General features: G+C 57.7%; 1 protein-coding gene across 4 annotated transcripts in view; it reads left to right on the top strand.

Annotated features, from left to right (window-relative positions):
• ATP2A3 (ATPase sarcoplasmic/endoplasmic reticulum Ca2+ transporting 3) overlaps positions 1-12917 on the top strand; it is a 40890-nt gene extending 27973 nt beyond the window's left edge. For 2 of the 4 annotated variants that reach the window (XM_055101087.2, XM_057300222.2), the window contains 6 exons: positions 105-307; positions 1301-1386; positions 6139-6272; positions 7311-7428; positions 7976-8093; positions 11282-12917. In XM_055101087.2, coding sequence (XP_054957062.1) covers positions 105-307; positions 1301-1386; positions 6139-6272; positions 7311-7428; positions 7976-8093; positions 11282-11301 — 679 coding nt within the window. In that variant the 3' untranslated portion in view covers positions 11302-12917. Of the gene's footprint in view, positions 1-104; positions 308-1300; positions 1387-6138; positions 6273-7310; positions 7429-7975; positions 8094-8443; positions 8517-11281 lie in introns of all 4 variants that reach the window. The other 2 variants (XM_055101090.2, XM_055101089.2) reach the window with 2 other exon arrangements.
• The last annotated feature ends 7065 nt before the right edge of the window (positions 12918-19982 follow it).

Here is a 19982-nt window from a genome sequence, read left to right as displayed (position 1 = left end):
ACAGTGGGTGGGTGAGCTCCCAGCCTTGGGTCTGAGCAAGAGGTGGAGCCTCCATCTGCCGGGGGCTAGGCCTACCGGGGCTAGAGCTCATGACTCTGTTCCAGCATCTTCCTCACGGCAATTCTGGGCCTGCCCGAAGCCCTGATCCCTGTGCAGCTGCTCTGGGTGAACCTGGTGACAGACGGCCTACCTGCCACGGCTCTGGGCTTCAACCCGCCAGACCTGGACATCATGGAGAAGCTGCCCCGGAGCCCCCGAGAAGCCCTCATCAGTGGCTGGCTCTTCTTCCGATACCTGGCTATCGGAGGTGAGTGGGGCCTGAGCCCTCCGTGGAATTCCTAAGCTTCCTAAGAGCCTTGTATCAGGCTTGCAAGCTGCAGACAGTGTGACTCAGCCTGGCTTGTGCCAGTAGAAACTGTATGAGCTCATGTAATGGAAAAGACCAGGCATGGCGGGATCCGGGTCTCAGTATCACTGGCATATTTTGGCACTGCCTCAGCTTCATTCTCAGGCCCACGTCCCTCATGGTGGCAGAATGGCTACTGCAGCCCCAGCCCTCTGCTCACTCCATTACAACCCCAAATTCAGCAGAAGAGAGAGTCTTTTATCATGCTGCTCTCCCGGTAGTATGATAAGAATCTCAGGCCTGGGCTGGGCATGGTGGCTCACACTTGTAACCCCAGCATTGTGGGAGGCCGAGGTGGGCAGATCACTTGAGGTCTGGAGTTTGACCAGCCTGGCCAACATGTGGCTCACACCTGTAACCCCAGCACTTTGGGAGGCCGACGCAGGCAGATCACCTGAGGTCAGGAGTTTGAGACCAGCCTGGCCAACGTGGTGAAACCCCATCTCTACTAAAAATACAAAAATTAGCTGGGCATGATGGCAGGTGCCTGTAATCCCAGCTACTCTGGAGGCTGAGGCAGGAGAATTGCTTGAACCCAGGAGGCAGAGGTTGCTGTGAGCCGAGATGGCACCATTGCACTCCAGCCTGGGCGACAGAGTGAGACTCCGTCTCAAAAAAAAAAAAAAAAAAAAAAAAGTCTCAACAGGCCTGTTCTCATTGGCCCACATAGGGTTCACCTGCTCATCTCCAAGCACTGGGGCCAAGGGTATGGCAGATGCTGATTGACCAGCCAGGGCCCACCACTGGCATCGAGGGGAGGTGCCTGCAAACCACAGGGCTGACAGAGGAAAAGGGTGGCTCCCTGCTGGGAATTCAGGGAATTATTAGGCAGGGGAAACAGACGCCAGAAAACCACCGCCATTCTCTACAGCCGGTCTCCTCCCTTCCCCGCAGTGTACGTAGGCCTGGCGACAGTGGCTGCCGCCACCTGGTGGTTTGTGTATGACGCCGAGGGACCTCACATCAACTTCTACCAGCTGGTGAGCGAGGGCTGGCCAGGGAGCCTGTTGAACTTACAGCTCGAGTTGTTGGAGTTCCAGGGGAGATGGGTCCAGAGCCGCATGGGTGGCCTGCAGTGTCCTTCCCCACTCGCTATACACGAATAAACATCCCCACCTGGGGAGCCGAGCTCAGAGCCCACGGGAAACCCAGAGACACCAGCACGGCCCCCCAAGCCAAAAGGCGCCTCCCCATCCCAGTCAGTTAGCGGGGACCAAGGGGCCTCACTGCCAGATGTATCTTACCTTTGTCAGGGGACCCCTAAAACGTTGAGGCCTCAGAGGAATGAGCCCCTAAATGGTGGGACTTTAGGCAGAGGGTCAAACTGAGGAGATCAAGAATGGAGGGGAGGGCTGGGCACGGTGGCTCACGCCTGTAATCCCAGCACTTTGGGAGGCCGAGGTGGGTGGACCGCCTGAGGTCAGGAGTTCAAGACCAGCCGTCCAACGTGGTGAAACCCCGTCTCTATTAAAAATACAAACATTAGCTGGGCGTGGTGGCGCACGCCTGTAATCCCAGCTACTCAGGAGGCTGAGGCAGTTGAATCACATGAACCTGGGAGGCAGCGGTTGCAGTGTGCCAAGATCATACCACTGCACTCCAGCCTGGGTGACAGAGCAAGACTCCATCTCAAGAAAAAAAAAAAAAAAAGAATCGAGGGGAGGCTGGGCATGGTGGCTGACGCCTGTAATCCTAGTACTTTGGGAGGCCAAAGTACTTGAGCCCAGGAGTTTGAGACCAGCCTGGGCAATACAGTGAGACCCCATCTCTACCAAATAAAAATAAAAATGAACCAGGCACGGTGATGTGTGCCTGTAGCTTCTCAGGAGGCTGAGGTGGGAGGATCAGTTGAGTCCAGGAGGTCACAGCTGAACTGAGCCATGATCACACCACTGCACTTCAGCCTTGGTGACAGAGTAAGACCCTGTCTCTAGAAAAAAAAAGAACACATCCTGCCGCGGTGGCTCACGCCTGTAATCCCAGCACTTTGGGAGGCCGAGGTGGGTGGATCACTTGAGGTCAGGAGTTCAAGACCAGCCTGACCAACATGGTGAAACCCTGTCTCTACTAAAAATACAAAAATTACCCAGGTGTGGTGACGGATGCCTGTTTTCCCAGCTACTCGGGAGGCTGAGGCAGGAGAATCGCTTGAACCCGAGAGGCGGAGGTTGCAGTGAGCCGAGATCGCACCACTGCACTCGAGCCTGGGAGACAGAGCAAGACACAGTCTCAAAAAAAAAAAAAGAAAAGAAAAGAAAACCAAACCAAAGGGGGTCTTGCAGGACACAGGGAATAGGACATAGGCAGGCAGGCAAAGGGAAGGAGTGGGCACAGCAGTGGCCTCACCAGTAGAAATGGGCTCCTCCAGGGCTTCCCCATGTGCCTGTGAGGCAGAAGCTCCAGCCCGACGCACTGTCTTTTTTTGTTTGTTTGAGATGGAGTCTCGCTCTGTCGCCCAGGCTGGAGTGCAGTGGTGCAATCTCGGCTCACTGCACCCTCCACCTCCCGGGTTCAAGTGATTCCCCTGCCTCAGCCTCCCCATTAGCTGGGACTACAGGCGCCCACCACCATGCCCGGCTAATTTTTTGTATTTTAGTAGAGACAGGGTTTCACCATGTTGGCCAGGATGGTCTCGATCTCCTGACCTCATGATCTGCCCGCCTCAGCCTCCCAAAGTGCTGGGATTACAGGCATGAGCCACCGCGCCTGGACCCCAGCGCACCTTCTAATGAATAATTCCGGAGGCCACACCGACACCTATGACCGGGGGAATACTGTGTGTGTGTGGCAGGTGCTTGCTGGTGAAACCCAGAAGGTCTGCACTGGGCAGGGCATTTACAGCAACAGCAACAGACCCATTGAAACATATTTATTTATTTATTTATTTATTTGAGACAGAGTCTCGCTCTGTCACCCAGGCTGGAGTGCAGTGGCGCGATCTCAGCTCACTGCAACCTCCGCCTCCCGGGTTCAAGCGATTCTCCTGCCTCAGCCTCCCGAGTAGCTGGGATTACAGGCACCCGCCATCGTGCCTGGCTAATTTTTGTATTTTTGTAGAGATGGGGTTTCACCATGTTGGCCAGGCTGGTCTCGAACTCCTGACCTCAGGTGATCTGCCCGCCTTGGCCTCCCAAAGTGCTGGGAATACAGGCGTGAGCCACTGTGCCCGGCCGAAACATCCTGACATGATCTTGTTGGTATTTTCTTCTCTGTGTAGACGCATAAGCGTCCTAAGCATTCACATGCCCGAGTGGGAGGTGTGTGTCCCTATGTTTGTGTGTACATATATGGATAGGCCGTTAAGATCTGGCAGGGTGAGGCCCGACAACAGTGGCACAATTGGCAGGAGGATTTGGTCCTCTTGGTCACTGGGTGGGTAGAGTCAGGTTCAAAGTTCTGGAGGTTTTCCCTTCTCTATGATCAGCACCAAATAGAAACGTGTGGCTGCTCACGCCTATAATCCCAGCACTCTGGGAGGCCAAGGCGGGCAGATCACTTGAGCCCAGGAATTTGAGAGCAGCCTGGGCAACATGGCGAAACCCCGTCTCTACAAAAAAGACAAAACTTAGCCAACAGGGACGGCTCAGGCCTGGAGTCTCAGCTACTTGGGAGGCTGCGGTGGGACAATCCCCTAAGCCCAGGAAGTCAAGGCTACAGTGAGCTGAGATCGTGCCACTGCACTCCAGCCTGGGTGATGGGAGTGAGACCTTGTCTCAAAAACAAAACAAGGCCAGGCACAGTGGCTCACGCCTGTAAGCCCAGCACTTTGAGAGGCCGAGGCGGGTGGATCACTTGAGGTCAGGAGATCGAGACCAGCCTGGCCAATATGATGAAACCCCGTCTCTACTACAAATACAAAAATTAGCCAGGTGTGGTGGCGGGTGCCTGTAGTCCCAGCTACTCAGGAGGCTGAGGCAGAAGAATCGCTCAAACTTGGGAGATGGAGGTTGCAGTGAGCCGAGATCACGCCACTGCACTCCAGCCTGGGTGACAGAGTGAGACTCAGTCTCGAAAAAAAAAAAAAAAAAACAAAATAAAAAGAAAACAAGACATGTCCACTTGCCTCAAATGCTGGAGCTTGAGTTTTGGAGAAAACGTCCACTATCGATTTAAGAGATTATCAGATTCTCTATCTCTTTGTTAAAATATCTAGCCAGGCTTATTTCCCTTCCCGCACGAGAGAGGAGAAACCATACTCAGAGTGGCCTTATCTGCATTTGTGCAGTGTGGGAAAACGGATGTATTTATGCGACAGACAGTAGATCAGACAGCCGGGCATTTTACACGTTTTTCTTTGAGGATTATGTTCACAGCACATGGCCCCAATTTCTAATTTAAAAGATCTCCATGGCCGGGCGCGGTGGCTCACGCCTGTAATCCCAGCACTTTGGGAGGCCGAGGCGGGCGGATCACGAGGTCAGGAGTTCTAGACCATCCTGGCTAACACGGTGAAACCCCGTCTCTACTAAAAATACAAAAAATTAGCCGGGCGTGGTGGCGGACGCCTGTAGTCCCAGCTACTCGGGAGGCTGAGGCAGGAGAATGGCGTGAACCCGGGAGGCGGAGCTTGCAGTGAGCCGAGATCGTGCCACTGCACTCCAGCCCGGGTGACAGAGCGAGACTCTGTTTCAAAAAAAAAAAAGATCTCCATGTTCAGATTAGACTCCCAAGAGCAGGATCTATATTTTTGGTGAACTAAGCTGGTTAACGGTTGGAAACATTCACCCTCATCCCCATAATATGGAAGAGAACAAGACAAGTTCCCCCAATACCCTCCGTTCAGCCTCTTAGCAGGATTCTGTGAACAAGGTTTTTGAGCAGAAAGAAAACTCCCCTGAGGCTATAGGGGTTATCGGCCCTGGCTGGTTCATGTTAATTACAGAGAAGCTACCTGTTAAGGCTGCACCTTGGCAATTCATTAGTCTCTGTCAGAAGCACACATCAGATCTGATAGAGTTCAGTTTCAGTGGCAGAAATGGAGTGAGGTATGAGGTGTAAATGGAATTTTTTTTTTTTTTTTTTTTTTGAGACAGAGTTTTGCTCTGTCACCCAGGCTGAAGTGCAGTGACGCGATCTCTGCTCACTACAACCTCCGACCCCCGGGTTCAAGTGATTGTCCTGCCTCAGCCTCCCGAGTAGCTGGGATTACAGGCACGCACCACCACGCAGGCTAATTTTTGTATTTTTAGTAGAGACGGGGTTTCACCATGTTAGCCAGGCTGGTCCCAAACTCCTGACCTCAGGTGATCCACCCGCCTCCGCCTCCCTGGGATGACAGGCGTGAGCTACCACGCCCAGCTGTAAATGGAATCTTAATAACAGTGAACAGGGCCTGCGTAGCCTTCATCTTCTATACCGCAAAGGTGAATTCCACTCCCGCATGGTTTTGTTGGTTGATTTTCACATGCATTTCCCTATTCAGTGATCTCCAGGCTCCCGCTAGCCTCCCCAGGCTAATGCCAGCTGTTCTCCTTCTGAGCCACTGCACTCCTGCTCCAGAACAGTCTGCCTTTCCCACGCTGTGCCCTTGCTTCTCCCTGGCACGGTGCAGCTCTCCTGACCGCCGCCCCGACCCCACACCCCTCCCGGGATCCCCAGCCCACCCCACGGCAGTGTTTTGTGTGCCGGTTGTGCCCAGGCGTGGGCCAAGGGCAGGATGAGGCTTCCCTCCTCCCACCCACCAGCCCCTCGCCTGACCTGCCGCTCTCTCTGACCTGCCACGCTGCCCCCAGAGGAACTTCCTGAAGTGCTCCGAAGACAACCCGCTCTTTGCCGGCATCGACTGTGAGGTGTTCGAGTCACGCTTCCCCACCACCATGGCCTTGTCCGTGCTCGTGACCATTGAAATGTGCAATGCCCTCAACAGGTGGGCTGGGCGCAGGGCCTGGAGCTGGGGCCGAGGAGTGGGGGCTGAGGGCTGGGGGTTCCAGTATCAGTGTCTGAGGGTCAGGGGTCCAGGTGGGCTGGGCGCAGGGCCTGGAGCTGGGGCCGAGGAGTGGGGGCTGAGGGCTGGGGGTTCCAGTATCAGTGTCTGAGGGTCAGGGGTCCAGGTGGGCTGGGCGCAGGGCCTGGAGCTGGGGCTGAGGAGTGGGGGCTGAGGGCTGGGGGTTCCAGTATCAGTGTCTGAGGGTCAGGGGTCCAGGTGGGCTGGGTGCAAGGCCTGGAGCTGGGGCCGAGGAGTGGGGGCTGAGGGCTGGGGGTTCCAGTATCAGTGTCTGAGGGTCAGGGGTCCAGGATTGGGGTCTGCGGGTCAAGGGGTCCAAGATTGGGGTCTGATGTTTGGGGGGTTCAGGATTGGGATCAGAGGTTTAAGGGGGTCCAGGATTGGGGTCCAGAGGTCAAGAGCATCCCAGACTGGGGTCTAGGGGTCAAGAGAGGTCCAGGATTGGGGTCTGGGGTCAAGGGGTTCAGGTTGGGGTCTGATGTTTGGGGGGTTCGGGATTGGGATCAGAGGGTCAAGGGTCCAGGATTGGGTTCCAGGGGTCAGGGGAGTCCAGGACTGAGGTCTGGGAGTTAGAGGGGTCCAGAACAAAGGTCTGGGGCCAAGCAGGGTCCAGGATTAGGGTCTGGGGGTCAGTGGGGGTCCAAGATTGGGATCCAAAGATTTGGGGATCTGGATTGGGGCCTAAGGGTCAAAGGGGCCCAGAGAGGATTCTGAGAGTCCATGGGGACCGGAATTGGGGCCCAGGAGACAAAGAAGGCTGAAACTGGGGTCCAAAGAAATAGGCCAAGATTAGGTCTGAGGGGCAGAGAAAGGGGTCCCAGCCCGGGACAGGCCCTGGCAGGCCGAGCAGGCAACAGCGATGCACCGCTAGAGAAGTGGTGAGGCTCCTCCCATGGGGGTGGGTGCCTGGCAGGGCCTCCTTGCACCCCGGCCTAAGGGGAGCACCCTGTGCCCTGGCAGCGTCTCGGAGAACCAGTCGCTGCTGCGGATGCCGCCCTGGATGAACCCCTGGCTGCTGGCGGCTGTGGCCATGTCCATGGCCCTGCACTTCCTCATCCTGCTCGTGCCGCCCCTGCCTGTGAGTCACCCCGCCTGCCCCACTGCCCTGGTCCCTGGACATCACAGGCCCTGGGCTGGTCGCTGGGCCTCTCTGGCCCCCCTGCAATGGAAACTACCTGGAGGAGAGGGAGGTGAGAGGTCTGGCCAGCCACCACCTCCAGCTGTGGCCCCACCTTCAGGAGCTCCCAGACCTGGGGGACGGAAGAGGGGGAAACCCCTTGCTGAGGGGACTGTGCCCAGGCTGGGGTGGGAGGAAGGACGAGCTTTCCCAGGGCAGAATCCTCCCGCCTCCCAACAGGATGGATGGGACTTGACCCAGTGGGCAAGGGCAGAGGCGGGCCCTTGAGGCAGAGGAAGCTGAGCGGACAAAGATTGGGGGGTACAGCTGAACAGACAAAGATCGGGGGGTGCAGCTGAGTGGACAAAGATCGGGGGTGCATCCAGGGGGTTCTTAGGAGTGCTCATGAAGAGTCCATCAGAGCCCAGGTGGATAAGGCCAGCAGACGGCTGGGGCACGGGACAGCCAGTCCTTCTTTTAACCAAACCTCCCTTCCCCTCCCCGCCAGCTCATTTTCCAGGTGACCCCACTGAGCGGGCGCCAGTGGGTGGTGGTGCTCCAGATATCTCTGCCTGTCATCCTGCTGGATGAGGCCCTCAAGTACCTGTCCCGGAACCACACGCACGGTGAGTGGGAGGCCCCGTCCTGCCTCCAGCCTGCCTCCCCGCCTGCCTCTGCTCCTGGGCTGCAGTGGACGCTGTGGGTGTGGAGTGCAGAGCCTCTCTGTCTGCACATGGGGGAGGCGTTCTCGGATCACCAAGTGGAGGGTGTGAAGGGGCTCTGGTGGCTGGGTCCTAAGGTGTCTGCAGGGTCTTGCACTGCAGGGGACCTGGGCTCACTGGGCCAGCAACGGGAGCACCTCTTGGGCCACACTGCCTCACCGTCTTCACCTGCCACCCCCTACATGGCCAGGGCACTGTGTGCTCTTCTGGGCCTCGGCCTCTGACCCCTCTGCACCCAGCCTGTCTTTATCCAGGCCTTCTCAGGACAGTCTCACAGGCCTGGAGTAGGCAGCCGCTGACCACCTCTTGGACCCCAGACCACACCGGGTTGGCCTCTTTGGTATCACCTTGTGGGTGGGTCAAGGGGAGGGTTGTTTCTGAGCTCACAGCTCTGGGTCTGCCTTAACCCCGGAGTGGAGAGGACAGGATGGCAGGTGTCGGGCTGGAGAGAAGTGGGCTGGGACATGGGGTCCATCCACCTGCCTCTGCCAGGTGGGCTCTGAGAGTGGGTGATTCTGAACTTCCAAGGGCCAGGGACACAGCATCGTCTCGCTGTCAGAGCTGCTCAGAGAGGGAGGAAGCAGGGGTGAGCTCCGGTTCCTGGGAATTTGCGCAGAGGCAGTGGCCGTATGGCTGGACTGCTGTGCAGGGGCCTAGGTTGGGCTGGGCAGTGGCTGAGGCCTGCACTGGGGCAGCTGGGTCATTGTGGGCCACCTCTGGCAGGAATGTGCCCCAGGGGAGTGGGTGGAGGGACTATAAATAGATCACGCGTCTGTCATTCCCCAGGGGCTGAGCAAGGGAGCTGGCCTGTCCAGGGAGTGGCCAGACACATATAGGGGCTCACTCGAGGTGCAGGTGGGCACTCAGCCAAGGCAAGCCTGCTGGGGCCAATGGGTGGGGGTAGGGGGAGCTGAGCAAGGCCATTCTGCCCCTGTCTGGTTCTTTCTAGCCAATGCTCTGTGACAGCCCTGGGGAGACACTGGAAACTCCCATCCATGGGGGCCCAAGGCATCCCTGCACTGGCCGGAGCACCGGGCTGGTCCGCCAGGAAATCCTCCAGCCGCCCTTGACCACACTCACTCACCTGCAGAGCCAGGCCTCTGGGCCGCCCTTGACCACACTCACTCACCTGCAGGGTCAGGCCTCTGGGGACATGACAGCTCAGGTGGCTTGTCTTCCTCGGGAGAGTTCCCAAATGGCCACAACTGCCTAGGAGCTCAGCAGATTTTCTTGAGAAAACTTAAAAGTGAGAAAATTATGCCCATGGCTAAAATGTCTCAGCCAGCACGGAAAAGCCTGTGTCTCAGATGCCTTTCAGCATTGGCTGCTGGATGGTGGAGGATTCCCCAGGCCTAAAGAGCGGGAGGGTCCTATCAGGAGGGGACAGGCTAGGAGGGCTGGGAGGGAGAGATTCCTGCTGGGCCAGGAGTGAGGGGAGTTTCTCCAGGCTTTGAGGTTAAAGCAGTGGTTGGAAAGAACAGGACTGAACCTGGTGGAACAGGGCTGCGTGAGCACAGATGTTGACACTCAGCATGCAGGGCAGAGGGGTGAGGCCTGGCAGGGGCAAGGGCCTTGAGTGCCAAGGTAGAGACCCTGGACATTGTCCTCAGGGCAGTGGGGAAGCACGGGAGGAGTGTAAGCACGGTGCGGACTGTGTCAACCATGGAGGACAGGCAAGAGGGGGTGAGACTAACGGGCCGGGCACAGTGGCTCACACCTGTCATCCCAGCACTTTGGGAGGCCGAGGTGGGCAGATCACCTGAGTCAGGAGTTCGAGACCAGCCTGGCCAACATGGTGAAACCCCCATCTCTACTAAAGGTACAAAAATTAGCTGGGTGTGGTGGCAGGCTGAGGCAGGAGAATCACTTGAACCTGGGAGGTGGAGGTTGCAGTGAGCTGAGATTGAGCTACTGCACTCCAGCCTGGGTGGCAGAGCAAAACTCTGTTCCCCCACTCTCCCCTAAAAAGAGGGGGTGAGACTAACACCAGGAGGTGGGCGAGCGGCATTGAACAGATCTGGGGAGCTGGCCCCAGAAAGCACCTCCACCTCCTTGAGATGTTGACGGTGGTCCCTGTGAAGTTTGGCTTGGAAAGGTGCTGCCTGGCTGCTGGAGGACAGACACAGGCTGGGTACCTGCGGCTCCATCTGAGGGGTGGGGTGGAGGCACCCCGAGGAATGTGCTCGCTGGAAGCCCAGACAACCCTGCCCAGCGCTACTGCAGTCCCTGGGGCCTCCTAAAGCCAGACGGGGGGCGGGGGTGAGAGAGGGACCCTTTGCGCTCCCAAGCCAGCCGGGTGGCCTTTTAGGGAAGTTTTTCTGAAGCCTGATGCTTGTGGCTTCCCCATGATTTATGTCATTTACGAGGGATGTGTCCTGGGGAGAATTCTGGATCCTGGGTCAGCCCTGGGGGCTGGGGGCAGTCCTCTCGCCCCACCTCCTGGCTCTGCCCAGGTGTGGCTGAGCAGTTGTCAGGGGAGGCGTGGGGGCTGGGCTGTGGTGGTTGTATTGGGGACAGATCTGGAAGGTTACAGGCTGGCTTAGACTTTACTCTGAGGACAGTGAGGAACCAGGAAATGGGGTGTTGGGACTGGATTTCGGCTTTTGCTTGATGCTAGGGGCAGAAGGATGATGGGACGGTAAGACTGGGGCTGGGGGCAGGGCGGCAGGCCTTGAGGCCTTGAGGCCTGGTGGGGGAAGGCAGTGGGAGAGATGAGCTCTCGCAATTTGGGTGAAATCAGGCCTGGGTGTGTGTGATGGGCAAGAGAAGCAAGGATGAGCCTGGTGTCTGAACCTTACGATAATGGGTGGTGATTCCCCAAAATGAAAACCAGGAGAGTATGTACTGGAGGGTTTGGGGGTGCTGATGGAACAGTGGAGTGAAGGAGGCATGGGGGACGTTGCGGGGATGGATCCTGGATGCAGCTTGGGGGGTCCGGTGGGGCTGGGGTAGACTGAGGTCTGGAGTAAGGGAGGCCTTGGGAGCCTGGGGCTGTCCTGGGAGAAGTGGAGGATGGAAGGGGCTGGAAGGAAGCTGTCTGGATGTGTGCCCTTACACATACATCTTAACACGCTCTTGGGTTTTTCTTCCAGAAGAAAAGAGCCAGAAGTGAGCGCTGGGAACAGAGTGGAGTCTCCGGTGTGTACCTCAGACTGATGGTGCCCATGTGTTTGCCTCCGCCCCCCACCCCTGACACCACACTCGCCCACTTGCCCACCGGGTCCCGCCGGATAAATGACAGGCCCGAGGTCAGAATGGCCATCCCCGGGCCCCGTCCTGGGGTCTCTGTCCCCACTTCCTTCTGGCCTGGGAGATCTGTAATTCCTGTCTCCTGGACTCTCCTGGGAAGTTCCCCGCTCTGCAGCTCTGGCCCAGGAGCTGCAGGCTGGGAGGGGGCAGCCAAGAAGCCGGAGCTGGCAGCACACCCAGAGATCCGGGGCCCCCCCACCCCCAAATCACGAGTGCAGCTGGAGCTTGCTCCCCCTTGCTCGGAAGCTGGACGTTCACTTGGTGACTGGTGCCTCTGCACTGACGGAGGACTCCTGGGGGTCATTCTTACCGGCTCTGACCTCTCCCTTCATGCCTGGTCTGGGACTGGGTCAGCCCTGGGGGATCAGAAGGGGCCATCTGGGCCCAGCTGTGTACAGCGAGGGCGGGCAGCCCCCTCCACTCCACTCTGCTTCCACAAAGTCGGCTCCCGAGAGCTTGAGGCTGCTTCTGTTTATATGTGCAGGGCCCAGGGGATGAAGGGTCAGAGAGACGGACACAGGGAGCCAGGAGGAGGGCAGAGCTATGTACAGGGCCCAGGGGATGAAGGGTCAGAGAGACGGACACAAGGAGCCGGGAGGAGGGTGGAGCGAGGGTGTCCTTTCCCGGGAGACAAGTCGGGAAAGCCTGGCTGGACTGCCTCAGCCCCGCGCGCCTCCTGGACTCAGGGTTCCCCGTCCTGAGCTCGGGAGACGTTCAGAGTCACACTGCCGCCCGGTCTGCCACGCAGAGGTCCAACTTGCCACCTGCGTCCCTGGTACCTGACATCACCGACATCCTCAGGTTCCTGACCGTGGCGCCCTTCTACCCAGCCCAGTGTGCGGCCGCCGCGCTGTCTGCACAGCTGGGGGCCTCTGAGCCTGGTGGGCTTCCTGGACTCTTGGCCTCACTCCTTGCCCCCTCCCCACGACACCCATGAGCCTAAAGGATGTCACTAAGGATGGCTGATTCCCCAAGGGCACCTGCTCTCCCTCCCTCCCTGCTGGAGGAACACGTCATGTCAGATGAGAGGAAGATGGCCTCTGATGGACAGAATGTTTCTCTTAACTCAGCTTTTGCTACTTTGGCAAAAACTAGCGAGGGGTAGCGGAAACCTGCACCAAGGACTGTCCCTATGTCTTGGCCCCTCCTAGAGCGTGTGCAGACTGATGATTTTATATGTAAATCAAGACTCACATCCCTTTCCTAGTCCCCCACATGCAAAGCCCCTCAGCCTGCCTTGCAGACCAATGGGCTCCATGTTCTGTAGCCCCCTCCCCCACGCCTCCCCCCTCCTCCCTCTCACAGGTTCTGGGCGGCCAGTGAGAGAAACGCAGTGGGGGAGGCGGGGAGTCTGGTGCCTGCAGAGATTCTCTGCTTCTTTCCTGGGGGGAGGTGGGGAGGTCTTAGCAGGAGCGGGCCCTGTACCCACCAGCTGACATGCTGTTTGGTAGAGAAATAAAGGTTGTGTGACTGGGGGAACGGAGGATCCTCAGCGTCTGTTTTCCTGGGGAGTGGTCCCGCCGTCTCCACCTATGGGGCGTCTGCCTGGGGCCCTACCACCTGCCCATACCACCTGCCCACACCCAGTCCAGGAAACACTGAGCAAAGGTCTGGGGTTCACACATCACCAGGATTGCTCCCTTGGCCCCCAAGACAAGGCTCTGGAGAGCCACACTCGAGTGGCAGGTGCAGCGCCCGCAGAGCCTCCCAGCTTAGGATGCTCGCTCCTCACGGGGACAGTGTTGACAATTTGTGCACGAGTTCAAGGCCTTTTGTGCATTTTATTTTATTTTATTTTATTTGTTTATTTATGTATTTATTTGAGACAGCGTCTCGCTCTGCCGCCCAGGCTGGAGTGCAGTGGTGCGATCTAGGTTCACTGCAAGCTCCACCTCCCGAGTAGCTGCCTCAGCTTGAAGGGTAGCTGGGAGGGCATGCGCCACCACAGCCAGATAATTTTTGTATTTTTAGTGGAGATGGGGTTTCACCACGTTGGCCAGGCTGGTCTCAAACTCCTGACCTCAGGTGATCCGCCTGCCTTGCTCGGCCTTCCAAGGTGCCGGGATGACAGGTGTGAGCCACCTCGCCCAGCCCCTTTTATGTATTTTATGATCTGCATGTCACCCCCCGAGGAAACAGGCTGGGAGAGTTCCGTGATTGGGCCTGGGGCAGGGCTGGGCCTGGAGCCTGAGTCTCAGGGGCGCCTTGCATCCCACAGAGGAGCCTCAACCCCAGCTCTTCTGTAGATCCTACAGCTCTCCTGCTCTATCTCCCTCTCCTCCTCAAATCCCAGGATCCCATCCACCTCTGGCCCTTCCAAGCCCAGCTCCAATGCACCTCACACCTACCACCTCCCCAGGGCTTCCCTCAGCTCACAATACCCAGGGACCTCTGCGAGGCTGCCTGGGGTGAGTGGCTCGCACAGGTGGCCCTATCTTCCTGAAAGCCGGGGCTCAGGGAAGGGAGTCGCCATGGCCCTCGTTTCACTAAAACCCATCATGAAGGCTTAGTATCTAATCCTTCACTCAGCTATCCTGGGAAGGAGACGCAGGCCCTGCCCACAGGGCCAGAGGCAGGATTGTCTACATAATTTGCAGGGCCCATTGCAAAATGAAAACCTGGAACCCTTTGACCAAAAATGACAAGAATTACAAAGACAGAAGAACATTCAATATGATGGCCGGATGCGGTGGCTAATGCCTGTAATCCCAGCACTTTGGGAGGCCGAGGCAGGTGAATGACTTGAGGTCAGGAGTTCGAGACCAGCCTGGCCAACATGGCAAAACCCCGCCTCTACTAAAAATACACAAATTAGCCAGGCGTGGTGGCACGCACCTGTAGTCCCAGCTACTCAGAAGGCTGAGGCAGGAGAATCGCTTGAACCCAGGAGGCGGAGGTTGCAGTGAGCCGAGATCACATCATTGCACTCCAGCCTGGGTGACAGAGAGAGACTCTGTCTCAAAAAAAAGAAAAAAAAAAGAACATTAAAATTCACCAAACCGTGTGCTTAAAATGGGTGCATTTTATTGTTTGTGAATTACACTGCAGTACAGTTTGACTTAAAAGGGAAAAGAAGAGGTAGCCACAAAAGAGGTGGGTGGGCACATGGCTGGCATGTGGGTGTGGTGGTGTCAGAACCCTCAGGACTGGGGAGGAGTGCTCAGTGTTTGGGGGCAGGGCCAGCCCCCAGGAGTTCTTAATCCAGGGCAGAGAGAGGCCGGGAATGAGGGAAAATGGCCCCAGCACAGAGCGTTTTTGAGCCTGGGGCCTGGTGCAGGTACTTGGATCACACGTCCATGATGCCAGCTTGACGGTGGAGGCAGCACCCCCACCCCCAACCCAGGAACTCCCAGGTTCCTTAGCAGGGGGCCTGGGGTTGGCGCCGAGCTCACAGCAAGAGCAGGGTAGGCAGAAGGCGCCTCCCTCCACATGGCCCACCCGTAAGACCTCTCATACCACAGGACCTTCCCATACACTTCATCTCCCGGTGTCTTCAGCCAGCCCTGGGAGATGGGCCAGGCAAGGGCTAGGGCTCCATTTATGGATGAGGAGCCCGAGGCCCAGAATGGGCGGGCCATGCCTTCCCCAAGGCCCTCTGACGATCTGAGCATCTAGCTTGCATCATGGGGGCCAGGCAGGGTGTGAGGCTCAGATGGGCTGGGGGTCCTGCGGACAAGGCGGTCGGCTCCAGGCTTCCCAGCCACACTGCCTCCACCCCCGCCCAGGCCGGCCTGAGTCCAGCTCTGTCCAGCCCACAGCACGGAGCCGACAGGCCAGGATGGGGCGGCCAAGGTAAACAGAGGTCTCCTTACCTCACAGCTGGTCACCCAGGAGGGAATTCCGGGGCAAGCCCTGGCACGCTTCTAACTGGCAACTACCAAAACCCTCCTGGGGACCCTGCCCCTCCAGAGACCAGGACTCTGTGCTCCCCAGACCCCACGCTCCAGTCCTCACAGTGGTGGGAGGGGCCCCGGTGGGGCTGCGTTAGGAGAAATGGAGGCACAAAATCAGAGCAGGGAGGAGAAGGGAAGCTGGACATGCACACAAAGGTCCCCGAGTGTCCACAGCGGCTTTACCCAGCATAGGCCTCAGATATCCATGAACAGATGAAGGATAAGCAAGCTGCAGTACCTCCACGCAACCGAGAGGAACCAACCATCGATGCACGCAACTGCCACCTGAAGCCTAAACCGCTGGGCTGAGCAAAGGCGGCCAGACGCGAAGGAGCTCCTCCTGCGTGATTCCACCTGCCTGAGGCTCTGGACAAGACTGCACAAATCTGCAGTGACAGAGCGGGTCAGTGATTGCCTGGGCCTGGGGGTGCTGAGGAAAGATGGACCACAAACGGGAGGCGGCAGTGTTCTAGGCTGACGGATTTGGAGGGGGCTGGTGCATTTGTCAAAACTCATCAAACCACGTGCCTAAAATGGGTGCGTTTTATTGTATGCAAATTACACCCCAAGACAGTTGGATTTAAAGAAAAAAAAAAAGGCTGGGCTCACGCCTGTAATCCCAGCACTTTGGGAGGCCGAGGCGGGTGGATCACGAGGTCATGAGTTCGAGACCATCCTGGCCAACATGGTGAAACCTGGTCTCTACTAAAAATACAAAAATTAGCCAGGTGTGGTGGCGGGTGCCTGTAATCCCAGCTACTCGGGAGGCTGAGGCAGGAGAATCACTTGAACCCAGGAGGCAGAGGTTGCAGTGAGCCGAGATCACGCCACTGCATTCCAGCCTGGATGACAAGAGTGAGACTCCATCTCAAAAAAAAAAAAAAAGAAAGAAAGAAAGAAAAGAAAAGAAAAGAAAAAGAAACAGAAAAAAAGAGGTGAGTGCCAGAGAGGAGGTGGATGTGGCCACCATGCTGGTGTAGAGGTGTCAGCAGGATTGGGAGCTGGCGGTGGGCGGGGGGAGGTCTCCCACCTGAGTGCTCAGCACTGGGTGTTTGAGGGGCAGGGCCTAGCCCAGCCCCCAGGAGTCCTCTTTATTTTTATTTAATTAATGTATTATTTTGAGACAGGCTCTTGCTGTGTCACCCAGGCTGGAGTGCAGTAGCATGATCACGGCTTGCTGCAGCCTCCACCTTTCAGGCTCAGGAAATCCTCCCACCTCAGCCTCCCAAGTAGCTGGGACTATGGGCATACACCACCATGCCCAGCTAATTTTTTTTCTGTTTTGTTTTGTTTTGTTTTTTGAGACTGAGTTTCACTTTATCCCCCACGCTGGAATGCAGTGGCTCGATTTCGGCTCACTACAATCTCCCTGTCCTGGGTTCAAGTAATTCTCCTGCCTCAGCCTCCCTAATAGCTGGGATCACAGGCTCCCGCCACCACACCCAGCTAATTTTTGTCTTTTTAGTAGAGATGGGGTTTCACCATGTTGGCCAGGCCAGTCTTGAACTCCTGACCTCAGGTGGTCTGCCCGCCTCAGCCTCCCAGGCAGCTATGGGCTATAAGCATGCTCCACCATGCCCGCCTAATTTTTTTTTCTGTATATTTTGTAGAGACAGGATTTCACTATGTTGCCCAGGCTGGTCTCGAACTCCTGGGCTCAAGCAATCCTCCTGCCTCAGCCTCCCAAAGTGCGGAGATTACAGACACGAGCCACCAGCCCTGGCCTCCCAGGAGTTCTCTTAATCCAAGGCAGAGAGAGGCCGAGGATGAAGGGAAATGGCCCAGAGGGATGGAGGAGGACCAGGAGGGTGGGGCATTTTAAACACATGGGAGGGGGGCTTCGGCCAGGTCACACCCAGAGTTGGGGGATAGAAGAGGCCTGAGAAGCAGCCCGGGTCCAGGCAATGGGAGACGCCAAACATGGGGGCCCGTGCTGTACTCCCCAGGCCTCCCCGTAGCTGTCGGCCCTCCCCCAACCTCCCCTTGACAGCCTCTGCCAGGCTGGCCCAGGGCCCTGCTCCAGTCAGGGTCTAAGGGCCTGTGTGGCATTAGAGGAATCTCTGGCCCAGATGGCATCAGGGTTTGACTGGGGTATGGTTGCGGCATCCTCGGGCCCCTGAGTGACTAAGGAGACCTGTTGGAACCCGTGTCTGCTCCCTCGAGGGCTCCAGCCGGCCTCCAGCCTCCACACTGCACAGAGCCGCTAAATTTAGCCAGGCCGGGGAGGCTGTCCCGGGGCCGAGTGCTTGGCAGCAGGGCTGTCTCCCTACAAGGCCCGGCCCAGTACCCGAGTCGGCCACCCGGTCTTTGGGCTTATAAGGCAGGACTGGCGGCTCTCAAGTGCTGGAGGCTTCGAGTGGGCCCGGGGCCAAGCCCTCAGACTTTGGGGAGCCTCCTTCCCAGCCACCAGCAGACATGGGAACTACTTACTGTGTGACCATGGGCCAGGGACTCAATCCCCACAGCCTCAGTCTCCTGATCTGTCAGATGTGGGCTCTAGGACCTGCCTCATGGGCCTGTTGTGAGGAAAACCCTGCCAGACTCCAGAGGGTGGAGCTCTGGCCTCTGTCCTGCCCACCTCAGCCCCAAACACCCAGAACAAAGGCAGGTGTCTGTCCCTGAGGACGCTGGGGCAGGGCCCAAGGGTGAGAAATCACAGCCCTTGGATCAGAAAGATGCATTTTAGAGCCAGTGAAAGAGACATTGACCCCGACAGCTGGCTGTCTTGCTCTTGTGGAGTTATCAGCAGCAGGAAAATAAATGTAGGTCCCTGGGGTGCACTGTGGATATGATAAGATCCCCAAATGAGACGGTGCTCCAGGCCAGTCCACTTTCTCAGGGCCAGGGCCAGGGCCTAGGCTGTAACTGAAGCACGTGTGTGTGCTCTGTCGGTCCATCAATCTGTCCAAGCAAGTCTGTCAGTCCATCCGTCAATCTCTCTGTCAGCAAGTGTGGCTCCGAGGAGGAGGAGGAGGAGGAGGAGGAAGACATGGTGGTGCTGTGAGAGGAAGAACTTCCTGATCTTCCTTCCCTCCCTCCCTCTTCCTTCCTCCCTCCCTCTCTCCTTTTTTCCCTCCCTCCTTCTTCTTTCCTCCCTCCTTCCCTCCCTCCTTTCTTTTTTCCTTCCTTCCTCCCTCCCTTCTCCCTCCCTCCCACCCTCCTCCCTTCTTCCTTCCTTCCTTCCCTCCCTCCCTCCCCTTCCCTTCCTTTCTCCTCCCTCCCTTCCTTCTTTCCTCCCTTCCTTCTTTCCTTTACTCCTTCCCTCCCTCCCTTCCTCCCTTCCTTCCTTCCTCCCTCCCTTCCTCCCTTCCTTCCTTCCTCCCTCCCTCCCCTCCCTCCCTTCCCTCCCTCCCTCTCTTCCCTTCCTTCCCTTCCTTCTCCCTCCCTCTCTTCCCTTCCCTCCCTTCCTTCCCTTCCTTCTCCCTCCCTCCTTCCTCCCTCCTTCCTCCCTTCCCTTCCCTTTCCTCCTCCCTCTCTCCCTCCTTTTTTCCCTCCCTCTTCCTCCCTCCCTCCCTCCCTCCTTTTTTCCCTCCCTCCTTCTTCTTTCCTCCCTCCTTCCCTCCCTCCTTTCTTTTTTCCTTCCTTCCTCCCTCCCTCCTTCCTCCCTCCCACCCTCCTCCCTTCTTCCTTCCTTCCTTCCCTCCCTCCCTCCCCTTCCCTTCCTTTCTCCTCCCTCCCTCCCTTCCTTCTTTCCTTTACTCCTTCCCTCCCTCCCTTCCTCCCTCCCTTCCTTCCTTCCTCCCTCCCCTCCCTCCCTTCCCTCCCTCCCTCTCTTCCCTTCCTTCCCTTCCTTCTCCCTCCCTCTCTTCCCTTCCCTCCCTTCCTTCCCTTCCTTCTCCCTCCCTCCCTTCCTCCCTCCTTCCTCCCTCCTTCCTCCCTTCCCTTCCCTTTCCTCCTCCCTCTCTCCCTCCCTTCCCTTCCCTTCCTTTTCCCTCCCTCCCTCCCTTCCTCCCTCCATTCCCTCCCACCCCACCCACTCTCTAGAACACATATCAGGGAGAAGGGTGGCTGAAAAGGGACCCAGAATGGCCCACACAGTCTCAGCACCCACCCCACTCCCCATCACAAGCAGCTATGTCCTGGTGCCTCCCATTCCAATGGCCACAGGGGCAGCTGGGAAAGGAACTGTCTAGGGTCAAGATCAGGCCAAAGGGAGACGTGGCCACCACAGTTCTGGCTCCCAGCATCTCTGGATTTTCTTTAGAAAAGCCCATGACACCCACTGGATTAGCAGAAACTCTGCGAGGGGTGAGGCGGATCTACTTGACAAGGAGAGACTGACCTGGGTGCTGGAAGGGGCCATGGGCAGCCCTCTGTGGGTGACCCCCATTCAGACAGGCTGCCGGGATTCCCAGCCCCAGGGCCTGGCTCCCTGCCCAGAGCACTTCCAGCTCATGGCTCGCCAGCAAGAAGACTCCTTATCAGCCTTAAGGGTGGGGCGGCTCGGACGACAGGGCCGTGGGGGCTCGCCAGGGAGGCCCCTGCTTCCAGCTTGAACCTCCAGTACCACCCCGGGTGAGCTTGGGCAACTCATTTCTCTTCTCTGAGCTTGGTTTCCTCATCTTCAAAACGAGGGGTGGGGCAAGGGAGGCCTCCAGCTCTGAGGAGCTAACGTGGGACCCTCTGCCCACCCCAAACCCCTGTGTTCAGG

The sequence above is a fragment of the Pan paniscus genome, chromosome 19 (assembly GCF_029289425.2).
Source record: "Pan paniscus chromosome 19, NHGRI_mPanPan1-v2.0_pri, whole genome shotgun sequence".
In the NCBI taxonomy this organism is placed as follows: Eukaryota; Metazoa; Chordata; class Mammalia; order Primates; family Hominidae; genus Pan; species Pan paniscus.
The sequence above is the reverse complement of the archived record's forward strand: the minus strand, read 5'-3'. Positions and strand labels throughout refer to the sequence as shown.